The 15485-nt window shown below is 36.5% G+C and overlaps 1 protein-coding gene across 1 annotated transcript in view; it reads right to left on the reverse strand.

Annotated features, from left to right (window-relative positions):
- The window catches only part of PDE3A (phosphodiesterase 3A), a 295523-nt gene that overhangs the window by 12674 nt on the left and 267364 nt on the right, over nt 1–15485 (reverse strand). The window contains exons 10-15 of the mRNA XM_012785508.3: nt 14927–15038; nt 8399–8512; nt 8050–8249; nt 6106–6309; nt 5253–5408; nt 2476–2734 (exon numbers count right to left, since the gene is read on the reverse strand). Coding sequence (XP_012640962.3) covers nt 2476–2734; nt 5253–5408; nt 6106–6309; nt 8050–8249; nt 8399–8512; nt 14927–15038 — 1045 coding nt within the window. The remainder of the gene's footprint in view (nt 1–2475; nt 2735–5252; nt 5409–6105; nt 6310–8049; nt 8250–8398; nt 8513–14926; nt 15039–15485) is intronic.

A 15485-nucleotide genomic window follows, 5' to 3' on the forward strand; every position in this document is an offset into this window, starting at 1 on the left:
AAATTTCTAATGCAAGTCTTTTTATAAGCATCAGAGATATACAATGTAATTACTCTAATAGAATATTGAAGGAAAACAAGTTTTTTTGTTGTTTTTTTTTTTGAGACAGAGTCTCGCTTTGTTGCCCAGGCTAGAGTGAGTGCCATGGCGTCAGCCTAGCTCACAGCAACCTCAAACTCCTGGGCTCGAGTGATCCTACTGCCTCAGCCTCCCGAGTAGCTGGGACTACAGGCATGCGCCACCATGCCCGGCTAATTTTTTTTATATATATATCAGTTGGCCAATTAATTTCTTTCTATTTATAGTAGAGACGGGGTCTCGCTCTTGCTCAGGCTGGTTTCAAACTCCTGACCTTGAGCAATTCGCCCGCCTCTGCCTCCCAGAGAGCTAGGATTACAGGCGTGAGCCACCGCTCCCGGCCGGAAAACAAGTTTTGATTGTTTCCCTTATTCTGTGCAAAAGTTAATAAATAGGACAGCACTTAAACAAAAATCTAATCTAAAGCCAAATTTGCAAAACTCTCTCCCACAAGTGTATAGCTGATAATGATCTCTTTATCTCTGTTTATCTGTATTTACAATAGGATCCTCATATGAGGGCAAAAGAGATCAATACAGGGTTAGAGAATCTCCTTACTACATGGCTGAAATTAACCACATCATGTATTTTCCTGATTGTGATGAAAATAGGAACAAAACTATCAGAATGACTTTCATAGGTAATATTTCTGAGAAGGGCTTTGAAGGGTTGTACTTTCTTTGTCTGAAGGTAGACATAAACAATATACTATCTTCTTAAGAACACAGGAACAAATGGTATTTATGTGATAATACTGTAAGGGTCCCAGGTTTTACTATTTATGCTATCAGTCACTACTTTGTACACGGCAAGAGAAATAGGAGAGCATATTTAAAGACATGAAGAAAAAAAAAAGACATTTTTATAGCTAATTACACTGGCCATGTAACGCCCTCCAAACTAGTTACCAGATGGGATCACTTCTCATTGTCACTACTGCCACACTGGTCCAAAGTCAGTCATCTCTCACCTGGGTAATTTCAGCGGTCTCCTAACTGATCTCCTACTTCTATCCTTGCTCCCATCCCAACCCCAAGAGTATTTTCAATATAGCAGCAGAAGCGACCCAGTTAAAACATTCAGTCAAGTCCATTAACTCTTCTGCTCAAAAATAACTGATTTCCCATCTTACTCAGAGTAAAAGCCCAAATCCTTGCTGTGACTTACAAAGCTCTCCTTTCAAAGTCTACATCACCTGGCTCCCCACTACCCCCTTTCCATCTGCTTCAGCAACCCCAGCTCTCCTGATGCTCCCTGAACACCCCAGCCAAGACACACCTCAGGACCTTTGCACGTGCCACTTTCTCCTGTTCTTGGAATCCTCTTTCCATATCCCCATGGAGGGCACTCCCTCACTTCTTTCAGGTCTTTTTTTCTTTTTTTTAACCTCTATTTGGATCTCCTCTGTCCCTCGTTATCTTACCTAAAGTTTTAATCTTTCTCTGCAATATTTCATATCTTTTCCCTACTCTCATATTTATCAATACATAACATACTACAGACATACTGACTTGTCTTGCTTAGTGTCTGCTGACCCCACTAGAATGTAAGTCTACAAGGGCAAGAATTTATCTATTTTTTTGTCTCTTTTGTTCATAGCTCTATCTTTACCTGGAAGAATGCCTGGCATGGAGATTCAATAAATAGTTGTTGAATGAACGAATGAATACTACCTCTTACCTTTTTATATGGCCTTCCCCTAAGCAAGCCAATGAAAGCCTGTGATTGGTTCTATATGGTAACAGAAATTCTTTTTTTTTTTTTTTTTTTTTTTTTGAGACAGAGTCTCGCTTTGTTGCCCAGGCTAGAGTGAGTGCCGTGGCGTCAGCCTAGCTCACAGCAACCTCAAACTCCTGGGCTCGAGTGATCCTTCTGCCTCAGCCTCCCGGGTAGCTGGGACTACAGGCATGCGCCACCATGCCCGGCTAATTTTTTATATATATATCAGTTGGCCAATTAATTTCTTTCTATTTATAGTAGAGACGGGGTCTCGCTCTTGCTCAGGCTGGTTTTGAACTCCTGACCTTGAGCAATCCGCCCGCCTCGGCCTCCCAAGAGCTAGGATTACAGGCGTGAGCCACAGCGCCCGGCCAGAAATTCTTTTGATTTCTACATTATTAAGGTACTCTGAAGAATAAGCTTCAACTCTTTTAATTTTTTTTTTCTTTTTTTACTTCACGACAGAGAACATATCTTTGTATGAAAGTTAGGTGTTATTATAGATTCCACAGTCTGTCATTTCTGTTATTATGCCATTGGGGAAGGGAGATATCCGTAATCAAACCCCGAAGATATCGGGACTTTAAAAAATTATATTTCACAAGAAGCATAAAATTCATCCAAACTTAAGAAAACGACCCCAGGAAAAGCCCACTAGAACTAGATTTCATAACTCACTTGGGGATTCATTATTTTCACAGGTTTCTTCTTCATTTGGTGCTGCCGCTGCTTCCTCCTCTTCTTCTGGGTCATCGGTGTCACCTGACTCGTCACTGTCTTCCACCCATTTCCCCGGCATCAGTCCTGCTGAGTCGTAGGAGTTGCACAGGGGACCCACGATGTGAGAGATGAAGGATTCCTGAAGATTGGCCAGCTGCGGGGCAGAGCGATCCATGAAGGGGCTGATGGGCAACCCGAGGCTGGCCTCCTCATCACCCTAGAAATAGGGATTTAGCATGAATAGTTGGCTAGAAGGTCGATGAAAAGCAAAGTTTAGAATAAAAGGAAAGTCGACATTCACCTGGCATGCAAAATGTGCAAATACACAAGAACCCAGGCATTCACATGCGAACTCCCTCTTTATGTGACTGCAACTAGATTCTACCCTAATCATTAGAAGTCCTATACAAATGCTATTACTATTTAGCACTTTGGTGTGATCTTGAGGTTTTCTCTTTTTTATCGAGGGGAAACACAAGGAGTGGTTTAATGTCTCAGCAGATGATAGCTCCTATCACATTAGTCAGTGTCCCTTGTACAAGAATATAAATGCATCTTAAAACGCAATGCTGGGAACAATAATAAAAAAATATATAATCTATTGTGTTTTTCTCTTGCACCTTGGCTGTCAGAAAGCTCAAGATAATTTATCACACAATTCAAGTTGCTACCTTATTCCAGATTTTGTTTGAATTATATATTTTGTGATTATATGGTTTCTGATATTCTTATTCCTTTACATGTTTAATAATATTATCGTATAAGAATTTTGTTTTAGACTGCTTGAAATTTTTTTGAGAAAAAAAAATGACAGATTGTAAACCAGAAGTTACTTAGCAAAATAAGTGAAGGAAATATGGCAAAATTATCAACAATAGTTATGCTCAAGAAATGGAATTATTGTATATAAATTTTCCTTTTCCCTCCTATATATTTTTATGTATTTCAATATTTCAGGAATGATTATAAATCAATTTCATTCCTAGGATAGGCATATATTATTTTTTTAAAATGCATAAACCTTTCATTCTGTATATGAATCACACTTATAGTAACCATAAAAGTTCATTCTAATCTCTGTTTTAATATGTCCAGTGACAGATACTTTATTACTATTAAAAAGGTATTTTTGGATACCTTTGGCGTGTAAATTTATTTCTGACATTGACCTGAACTATACCCTCCAATAACGCCCATAGGCTGGTTATATTCATACCCTTTTTAGGGTAGTAGAGAGGGATTTAACATTTTTTATGAATGAGATCCTGTGTTAAGTACTTTATATAATTTATCTCCTTCAATCTTCACAGCAATGTTACAATTAACCTATTTCTAAATTTTTATGTCAATCCTTTAAATATCTGGAGACAGTTATTATATCACCTCTATTTTCCCTCAGAGTAATGATATCTTTACTTTTTTTCTTTCCTTTTATGTCAATGATTCCTGTCCTTTAGCAGTGTTCAATCTCCTCCACAGGCTTTGTTTTTTTTTTTTTGGAGACAGAGTCTTGTTCTGTTGCCTGGGCTAGAGTGCCGTGGCGTCAGGCTAGCTCATAGCAACCTCTAACTCCTGGGCTCAAGCGATCCTGCTGCCTCAGCCTCCTGAGTAGCTGGAACTACAGGCATGTGCCACCTTGCCTGGCTAATTTTTTCTACATATTTTTAGTTGTTCAGCTAATTTCTTTGTATTTTTAGTGGAGACGGGGTCTCGCTCTTGCTCAGGCTGGTCTTGAACTCTTGACCTTGAGCAATCCTCCTGCCTTGGCCTCCCAGAGTGCTAGAAATACAGGCATGAGCCACTACGTCAGGCTCATATTCTTTTTAAGAGAGTAGTTGACAATACTGAACCGGAAGCTTCAAGTACAGTCTGACTAGAGCAGGGTGATGTCAGGAGGACCACCTCACACTTATGCTATTGTGGTTGGTTTTTTGGTAATCTGTTAACTCTCACGTTATCATGTCAAATAAAATGCCTATTACTTTTTAGCTTTCTCATATAAATTGTTACTAATTCTATGAGAAATGTAAATGAACTTAGTCTGATATACATTCCTCCATAAAAATTTAAACTAGCTTCCATCATAATAAATCAGTCCCTGCAACAGCAGTTCGAGGGTCTTCCTAATGTCTGACTTCCATTATCTAAATATCTTCTTCACCCAAAATAACTTGCAAAAAATTTTATCTTAGAGTTCTACGGTTATAGTTTGGTCTGATTTTTTTTTTTTTTTTGAGACAGAGTCTCGCTTTGTTGCCCAGGCTAGAGTGAGTGCCATGGCGTCAGCCTAGCTCACAGCAACCTCAAACTCCTGGGCTCGAGCTATCCTTCTGCCTCAGCCTCCCGAGTAGCTGGGACTACAGGCATGCACCACCATGCCCGGCTAATTTTTTATATATATATATCAGTTGGCCAATTAATTTCTTTCTATTTATAGTAGAGACGGGGTCTCGCTCTTGCTCAGGCTGGTTTTGAACTCCTGACCTTGAGCAATCCGCCCGCCTCGGCCTCCCAGAGAGCTAGGATTACAGGCGTGAGCCACCGCGCCCGGCCTCAGTCTGATTTTTACATGTCATTTTTTTTTTATCTCCTGATCAAAACTGGCCAGTTTATTTTCTTATAAAAGTGTGAATGTGAAATAGAGTGATCATACTTTTACAGCTTTTGTTAGCTTTGGAGAATTCATGAGCAGTCTGAAGGTAGAGATTAAGATAGATTAAACAGTTGTTAGTTACCTGTTCATAAAACTCATTGACAATACCCTCTGTCCACTGCAGATGGAGTTCTTTACATTTAGCTGGCCCATTGATATCAGCCAGCTTTATACACATCTGACAAACCAGGAGACGGTCATTTTCATTGGTCCAATCTATCCCAACATCATCATTCACCTGTTTGAGGGGCAAAGTTAACATGTGTTTTGCCTTGGTGGTGAAAACAAAAGTTGAATATGAAGAAACCAAAAGAATATTTTTTGTCTTTCTACTATTTGGACAGCAGAATACTAAATAATCAGGAATTTCTCAGCTATTTAAAAACAATGTTATTGGCCTGCATAAATTAATAGTAAAATAGTCATCAAAAAGGTAAAATAATGAGTAATGCATAAAATAATTCTTAATTATGGAACTGACAATAAATATTAAAAATTTGCATATATTATCAATTGCTATTAAAATAATATAGCTATAAATGATATGAAATTTCCTTGAATTAACATTTGGGTATTTATGTTAGAGGTATGAAATTTTGCTTTAAAGGTTTTTGACATTTATTAATACTACTGCCAGATAATTTATATGAGTAGACCACAGATATGAGAACAAATTAAATCAAACAAAAAGTCACAATGAAAGCTAGAATTTATTATTCCTCTGTAGCACAAACATACATAGATAACACCTCCAATTCTTAGGTATCTAGATTAGGAGCAATATGTGTCTATCTGCTTCTGGTTAAACATTTTATTGCATTGCATTTTCACATCTGACATATAAAAGTTGACAGCAACAAATTTTTTTAAACACTTTGGTTCCATGATATCTTTCAATATGGCCATAAAATGAAGACTGGTACAAATCTAGTTACCTTGGCATTAAATTTGGCTACGAAGTCAAAGTGTTTCTTCAGGTCAGTGGCCAAAATTGCTTCAATGACAAGGAAACGGAAATGCTTAAATTCCACATGGTCAAGGTTAACTAAGAAGTTATACTCTGGCCGGGACATGAAAAGATTCCATGCAGCAGCTGCATGATGATTCTCCAAAACTGAACGATCATTATATAGCACCGCCTAGGCGAATAAGAGAGTTAAGAGTTTAGTTTTTTAAGATTAAAAAAAAAAAATCACAAAAATAAATGAGAACATGTAATGCTTTGGAAACTGCTCTTTTTTTTTTTTCAGAAAACAAAGCAATGTAATCTTATGGCTGCTGGTTATTAAGAATCCCTATTGCTATACATTGACTCTTGATTATTTTACTTGATTAAACTTCCTTTTTTTGTAAAATAAAGTTCCTTTTCTTAAAATTTTAGTCCACAAGTGAGGAGTCCATCTTAACAGATACATTTTCTTTAGATTTTTTTCTTTAGATTTCTTTGTAGGGCACAAGAATTTAAACACACACACACACACACACACACACACACACACACACACACACACACTTTATATTCCTAAGAGGTAACTTGCTTACTTTTTGTATCTGGTACAGAATCACCTCTTGTCAGTTAAACACATATAACTATTAAAGAGGAATGGAATCCCTGAGAAGCCCACAATTCAAAATATTCTCCCTCCAAAATTAGCCATAGGAAATATCTCCCATTATTTAGTAATTGAAGACATAAAGTAAGCATCTACCTGGTTGGAATTCTCTGAAAATGCAGAGGGAAGCATTATTAGGTAATGCTTTTTTAAAAAGGGGAAGCTGCCTACAAAATGCTTGAAGACTAGTGTGTAAGATAGCCTAAGGAGGAAAAAAAAGGTAGAAGGACAAAAAGGAAAAACTAAGTACATGAATATTATATTGAGGTAGGTAAAAATGCAGACATGCAGAAAAATCTGCATGGTAAATTGTGCTGGCAAGAGGATTTTTGACTGTCTTCAGAAAAAAAAAACTCTGGTGTATGGAGGACATGCACAAAGAAGATGAAGTAAGTACTCATAAAAAAAAAAAATCAGGATATTTTTATTGTATATAGATTCAAGGCAAATTATAAAAAGTCCGTAAGAGACATTGTGGAAATGAATGGCAGTGGGGTGGAAGAAAAAAAGCAAACAAGAAAACAAAAGAATACATATGGTACCAAACTGGCCTCTAGATCCTATAGAAAGAACAATGGAATATCTCAGGATGTTTAGTAATTTGGGCTCAACTGATTAAATCAAAGGGAAGCTGACTGAATTTAACTGTATAGATGGAGATACCAAGATATTTAATGATTAATTTTTGACTTAGATTTTTGACTTGATACTTCACTTGAAGTATCAAGATGAACTTTAAATTTATTGGTTGTTTTTAGAATCTATGTTGGAATCTCTGCTCAGGTTAAAAAAAATGTTTCCCTTGAATCAGTGAAATAAACTGATGTTAAATTCCTACTAACCAACATAGATGCCATAAAAATCATAATTATTATAATGAATATATTTCAAAGGAATGTGGTTTTTATACAAAGAAGCCTTACATTCTTAAAAATCCAGGAAAGATTTGGTTCTCTAATCTTTTCAGAAAGGGACTTTTGTATAGATTCCCTTTTCTTTGTTGAGGAATTTCCATAATATGAATTAAAGTAGATTTTCTTCCTAAGAATAACATTGAGAAGGGATCCCATGGGTAATAAAGTTGCATGCCGCCATTGATATCTTGGAAGAAACCATGATATCTTTTCAGAATTAGCATGATCTCTAAGGGACGGAATATAATTTGGCTTATATTTACCTGGTGCCTATTATCAATCCAATTTATAAACTTAATTTTTCCAGAGAAAAATTTAAATTATTTCTCCTACCCAAAGTCTAAAGATTTACCTGAGGAGCACTAGTTGCAACCAGGAAAGCATTAGTCCTTCCTGGGTGATCATAATCGTGCATGGCTGCAGCCACGTACAGTGCCATCAACTCTAAGGCAGGGATATTCCCAGACAGACATCCGTATTTATCATCTGTCACATTATACATTTTTGAGAATACATATCCCATATGTCCATGTGTAAATCCACTGTCAGAATCTGAGAAGAGAAAATGAAAGTAGCACAAATTTTTTAAAAGTATTAAACCAGTATCATTTGTCTTGACTTCCTTTTTAAAAAAAACAAAAAACAAAACACCCTTCTATTCCCACCTTTCACAAGGAAGCACAGATATACTTCACACATACCTGAATCACTTGCTGAACCATGATCACTAATCACAGTTGAAAGGCCTGGAATAGGTTGTGTAGTAAGATACCAAACGGCATGTAAGACGTCAGTGGCATGGATTCGGTTATGATCTGCAACCAATGCAAAGGAACCATCATCAATTTGTGAACTTTGGGGTCTAAGGACTAACAGTGCCATCTACTGGATAAGCAGGTTAGACCTAACTAACATTTTAGTACCCCCATGAAAGTCAGCCAAACCTTCCACAACAAATAATACCCTTAAATTACTCTTCTATAACTCCATAATATCCATGGTAACAAGGAAAAAACACTCACATTTAGTATGCATGCAGATGTATGAAGTGGAAAAGTCTATGTCCAGAGTCTACCAGAAACCTACGTACATAGGAAACTCACTATGTGAAACAACTGTAATATTTACTCTTGCACTTATTTTCATCCTTCTGTATAAGACCATGCAGAAAACCACAATAAAATTAAGAGCTATGACATACTTTAACTAGATCAGATCTATTATTTCACCTCTGGTAAATATAATCAGGGAATAGATCATAATACCATTTTTCTGTATCAATCTTAAAACACTGCAATAAAAGTGAATACATCTTATATATGTAGATTACATCTACAAGCAAAATTCAAAGCCAAAAGCAATTACATTCTCTGATCTAGAGATTCTAACGGGGAATATACTTCCAGGAAATACCTAAACAAAAACAACTACTTTGTATAGTAATGTAGGAAGTTGAGCCATTTTGAAGAGTAAAAACTGGAAAAACCAAATCCACTGGTCATAATGTCATTATCCTGGGAAGGAAGTCATGTGCAGTTCAGCTTCTTTTGAACCATAACCAGATGCCCAGTATGTTCTTGGCTCGCCTTCTTTTTTCTGGTGTACTTCTTCCAAGTTTTGTTCTTGTTTGTCTGCCCCTCCATAATACTTCATTGATTGGTATGCTTTTCCCTAAATGTACTAACTTTACACATTTTGGTCCTATTAACCAACTATGATACCATTTCCTTCTCCATGCATTGTATCTCTGAATAATATTCAACAGATGAGAAGAAGATGGGAAAAGAAGAGAAGAAGAATGACATGAGACTATGAGAGAACACTTGTTCCCTGGCCAGAGGAAAAAAGAGGAAACCTACAGCATATGTGGTCTGTAGGTAGATGGTGCCTATTTTCCTACATTTCTGGCAACTCTTAGGAGTTAGTCTTTAAGTGATAATATGTGGCTAAATCTTGGGTAAACACCCCAGAAATTCAGCCAAGAGGCCTGAGTGTGGGCTTAAAAAGATGTCCTCAGAAGAGCTTTAAGACACAGTACTACCAGGCTCCTGAAGAGGAAATAGCCAACCTTGTGTCATTGTACTAAAACTATTTAGTACTTCAAAGAGCAATTTTATGAAGATTAAAGTCTATATTCCTGTGTATAGACCATCTCAAGTGACACAAACACTTTCCATTTATAGAAAATTCACAGACAAGATACTTACAATCACATTTTATCTCTGTAGCTGTGCCATGTACAAAATTGATCATACTAGAATTTTCTGGATTTGGGACAGATCTGGTTTTGTGTCTACTCTGGTATTTATTATCCATGTTACCTTGTGTGAGTTACTTAAAACTCATTTCCTTATCTTAAAAATATGGGGATAACGTTAGTGCCAATTTCATAGCACAACTGTTAAGAATTTCAGGAGGAAATATATTTTAAAGTGCCTGATACACAGTAAGTCTGCGATTAGCATAAATATTATTGGTGTAAAATAAGTGGTTGCTGTAGAACAAGATGGTAAACTAGTGCAGATCGCTGGCTTTCTCCCCAAATTGAAGCTGGGTTTGTAAGAATGGAATTTAAGAGCTAAGTAAAAGCTATTCTAATCCCTTGGGGAGGTAGAAGACAAAAATGACCTAGTATAGGAGGAAAATGGAATTCTGGGCAGAGAATGCCACCATGCGGAGATGTTTTGGGAGCCAGCATCTTAAGCCAGCAACTTAAGGACTTAAGTCCTTCTCTCCTGTTGCAAACTGGGAAGATTATCACTATTCCTGCAAGTCAGAGAAAATGTGCACAAGCCCAGCATTACAAGAGTGATGGTGGCAGGATGAGGTTGTTGGCAGAGCCTCTTTGGGGTGAGAAATGGATGTGAACTTGCAGTTCTTGAGTCCTACTGCTTCCTGCCCTGTTCCCACCGCAAGGTCCAGGCCTAGAAGGCATCATAGGTAATTTTTACAAACTTCCAACGAACAAATAATTCTATCTAAATAATTTAGTGCTGAAAATATAAGAGGGAAAGCTGCCAAACTCATTCTATGATCCCAGTATAATTTTGATTAAAAAACTAGGTGAAGACAGTATATGAAAAAAAAAAAATGCTACATTTACTTTTTAGTTTAGGTTTTGAAGTACTGAAGAAGACAATAATTAATGAAATCTAACGGCTTAAATATATACATCTAGGTGTGTGTGTGTGTGTGTGTATGTGTCTAGAATTGTACTGTCACCAATGACTTAAAAAGAATGGAAAACCATCTGTCCTGTCAGCAGTCAATAACATGCTTCTTAGACAAATACTCATTTAGCATGTACTATGTGCAAGTAGTAAGCCAAGTGCTGGTCTACATTACTCTTGCCATTAACTCTCTGATGACCCAACTCAGGAGCAAACGCTCCCAGGAGAGAAGCCAGCTAGGTCATGGAAGGTATTGATAGGTTTGTACATGATACATAAAGATGCTCAAAGATTCTTCTTCTTGTTCTGCCCACAGTAGGCAACCGAGAAGGATAAGAAATGGTATTGGAGCTATTCTTACTTTATCCTTATTATTATTATCATCCCTCATCCTTCATCTCTAGATTTTGGACAAACCCCTAATTCCCTCACCCACATGGCAAACCCCTCTTCCTGACAACACAGAGACACACACGCACACACTAGCACCTGGTACACCCTACCTCTTTCCTAAAGTCTGCCCACCTCACTCTTCCATCTTGATACAGTTGTTTTCTCAACTTTCTCCTTATAACTCAAGCACAGATTTGAAGTGAGCTGGTATGAAGGGTTGGAATTATATGTAAAATCCATAGATTTTTAGACCCAAATTTATTTTGATTGAAATAAATTTATTTTGTTTGAAAATTCTATCCACACTCTCATGCATCACAGGGCTAGGAGAAGCAGTAAAGAACAGATGTGACACTTTAAGCATGTTTTTCCTTTGCATTATAGCTAATAGTCTTAGTCTAATACCGTGTTTCCCCCAAAATAAGACCTACCCATAAAATAAGCACTAGCAGGATTTCTAAGCATTTGCGCAATATAAGCCCTACCCCGAAAATAAGACGTAGTGATGGGCGTGGCTGCGCAGCGTATCTGCACAACCCATGCATTCCGTCCTGGAGCAGTAAAGAAGACGAACAGCCCTTCTCATTTGCCCCTTCGTGACAGCTACTATCCCAGAGGTGACTGGAAAGGTGTGGGCAGCCCCACCAACAAGGTTGGCTCCCCCTGTCAGGTCCCGGCCATCCTGTGCGTGCTGCAAGCTGAGGCTTTCAGGGGAAAATAACACATCCCCTGAAAATAAGCCCTAAGGTGTCTTCTTGAGGAAAAATAAATATAAGACCCTGTCTTATTTTCAGGGAAACATGGTAGTTCTGCCCCTCTAGCTTGTACCATATCACCTCAATATCTAGCTTTAAAATTGGTGGGCACATTCTATATAGCTTAAATGAACTGAACTAAATAAACACAGATTGAGCAAGACTATTCTCATTGCCGCCATTAAATAGTTGTATGATCACAGGTACTGCTGAGGTCTGCTCCCTAATTCTCAAACTTGAGTAATAAGAATGAGAGGTGTCAGGGATAATATATTTGAGAGATGAAATTGTTTGAAAATAGAATAAGCACCCTCCAAAATAACTGGATCAATGGCTAAAATAGGAACTGATGATTTATCTTCTGTACTAGGTAAAAACTTGGTATTAACCATACCTTAATTTATCCTAAGCCACACTGAATATATAAATGTGATAAAAATATCACATTTATTGTGAGTTGCCTATATTTATTGCCTTTTCCACTGCTACTTCCATGACATTTTCCTTCCTACCTTCCTTCCTTCTCTCCCTTGTGTCTCTCTCTCTCTCATTCCCCCCCCCCTGTTTAAATCTAGATTCCTCAATTTTTAGTCAGGGTTCTAATTACAAGTTTAAAAGCCTTTATACTTTCCTTCTTCTCTTGAAAATTGTGAAAGGTGCACTTAGAACTATGATAAAAATTTAGTTTCTAATATTTTCATATATTGTCACATTAAAATTCATCCAACTCCATTTTCACTTTGGTTCCTCTTAGGTTTTTTTCAATTATTGTGGATTCACTTAGAGCCATTAGAAATACAGTTCTCTAGAAGTAAATGTTAAAATAGCAAATTTTTATATATGTTAATTATAATTAACGATAAGCAAGGTGTTTAATAAATATCCATATTAATCTAAATTTACAACCCCAGCACATATGAGGTATCATTATTTAAAAGTGACCACCAATCAAGCTAGGGCTTTCCTATGAGAAGATATAAATAAATTCCCTTTATGGAAAGTATCTGAGACTTCAAATAGAACAAGCAGGTTTAATATAACAAATTCTTTTCACATGGAATGAAGAACCCACTACTACAGGAAAAAAGATCAATTTACTCATAACATATAAAAATGTAGTAAGAAAATATAAAAGTGAACAATAAACTTTAGAATCTGGAAACTTCTTTTTATACTTAAATATGGGTCATCTTTTACTATTATTTAATGACATATACCTAGAGAAAAGTTAGTGGTTATTCTATCTCTGTAGTCTAGTATCAATTTGAACTGAATGGAACTTTGCTATGGCTGATTATATCACTAAAATACAATTGAAAATATAACATCAATTTGGAAATTCTGTCTGGTCACTAGCTGTTCTTCAGTGTTTTCGGTGGCTTCTTTTCTATCAAAGTTTATTTATATAACTCTTTAACCTTTGAGATATCACTAACATTTATGTCAATTACTGGCATCCAAGCACAGTGGGCCCTGGGAAAACTGTATTAAGCAAGCAAGGCTTATCTTGAGATCCTTTCAAACTATCCCTTTTCGTATCTCTTTTCCAATTTCCATAGCTTTGTCGGCCAGACTTTCCCAGGGGGCCTGGTACTGTTAAGCTTCCCTCTTCTCTACTCCAACTGTCCTATTTTGCCTGCATTTCGGTCCCATATTCTCTAAAAAAATAAATCTCATTTGTAGATTCAACTCTTCATTCTCATTTTTCTATCTCACAATTCGTAGGTTCAATTCTTCATTCTTTTCCTATCACATACTATCAGCTGTGCATATTCATTCCAACGTAGCATGTAAATGTCATTTTAAAAAACAACATGTTAATAATGGATCAGTAGGTTAACGTGCTACCCTGTTCTGCAAATACTCGTGTTTTGTCTGCATCTTTACATTTTTTATTTAACTTCAGCTCTTTGCAACTGCAAAAGAACATGGAGTTCTGAAGTCTGAGGTGCATAATTAAAGCAAATTTAAAACATAAAAGGTAAAACATGATTTAAATAACACATTTCTAAGACACGTTCCAACCATATATTATGTTTGACTATTTTTCTTTCTCTGTGTTTATTTCCTTGAAGTGTCACATGATCTCTATACTTTTCCACACTTTCCTGGTTGGACCCATGAACATTTCTTTCAGACCCATATATTTTGTGCATTGTAGTACAATTCTTACATGTTCTGACTGATGACGCCTCAAATGCTATATACTGAAAATTAAACATCTCTTCATGTGTTCCAGTTTCTCCTTATTATAAATGGCAAACTTATTCTCACAATATTCAAAGCTTGAACACTATGTCCTCTCCTTGGGTTTTTCACATTTACCTAATTTTAAAAATGTTTCTGATCATTTTTTTCATAGCCACTTCCAGATGTCTCTTTCCTATTTTATTAATGAGACCACCATCCTCCTATCTCTCTAAACATCAGCTAAATTTATATTAAGAAAACTTCAATATTTAGTGATTGAACTCCTCAGATACCATGACAAACATTGAATTCACCCAATAAAAGGGGCAGATTATTAAATGGGCAATACGTTTAAATTTAATATTTAATTGTTCATTCATCAAACATTTAAATTTGACTTATAATGTGCAAGGCACCATTATAACTTCTTTAAAATTATCACCTTGTTTTATCCTAACAATCCTACGAAGCAGATATTATGATCCCTATTTTATGTATTAAGAAATGAGGCATGTGGAGGTTAAGTAAGACATAGCCCATAAGTGAAGGAACCAGATTCTAACTTGCGCTATACCCCCCTTCCCAACCATGCTATGACGTGGCCATATTGAGTGTCCACCATGTGTAATTCTGTTTTAGCTGCTAATGATTCACTATCCCATTATCCATAGCAAATCTGACAAATTGTAAAAGTATTATTCCACAAATCACTTATACTTACAAGGAATATCCCTGTATCCAATCTCCAAAGCATGAAAATAATTCATAAATTCCCTAACTGGAATTTTAAAAGCTTCAAAGAGGCCCATGTCTTCAAAAAGTCTGTATGATACCTGTAAAAGAGACAGACAAAGCCTTACAAAACATCCCTAAGTGTGTGTTAGACATAAAAAAAAAATGAGGAAAAAATAGCATACATTCCATCAACCACATTAATTTGTTCCCAGTAGAGATACTTATTGCAAACAATTAATCAAGCATGTTGCTATATATGTGCCTACCCTTCTATGTGCTTAGCTTTTGTAGTTCCTGACCACAGGGGCATCTAATCTATTTTTATGGTAAAGACTAGACATAGACCCAAGAAACCACCAACAGAGAAACCAGCATACACTATGGTAGTACACCAAGGTATTAAATTGTGTGTGATATTGATAATTAGAGGATGATACATAGTAAATTGCTAATTGCATAGTATATATGATAAGCACTAAATAAAGGATAAGAGAAAGCTTTAATTTGGACTCATTTCATTAAAAAAATAAAGTTTTCCACAGAAT

Source organism: Microcebus murinus, chromosome 10 (genome assembly GCF_040939455.1).
Source record: "Microcebus murinus isolate Inina chromosome 10, M.murinus_Inina_mat1.0, whole genome shotgun sequence".
In the NCBI taxonomy this organism is placed as follows: Eukaryota; Metazoa; Chordata; class Mammalia; order Primates; family Cheirogaleidae; genus Microcebus; species Microcebus murinus.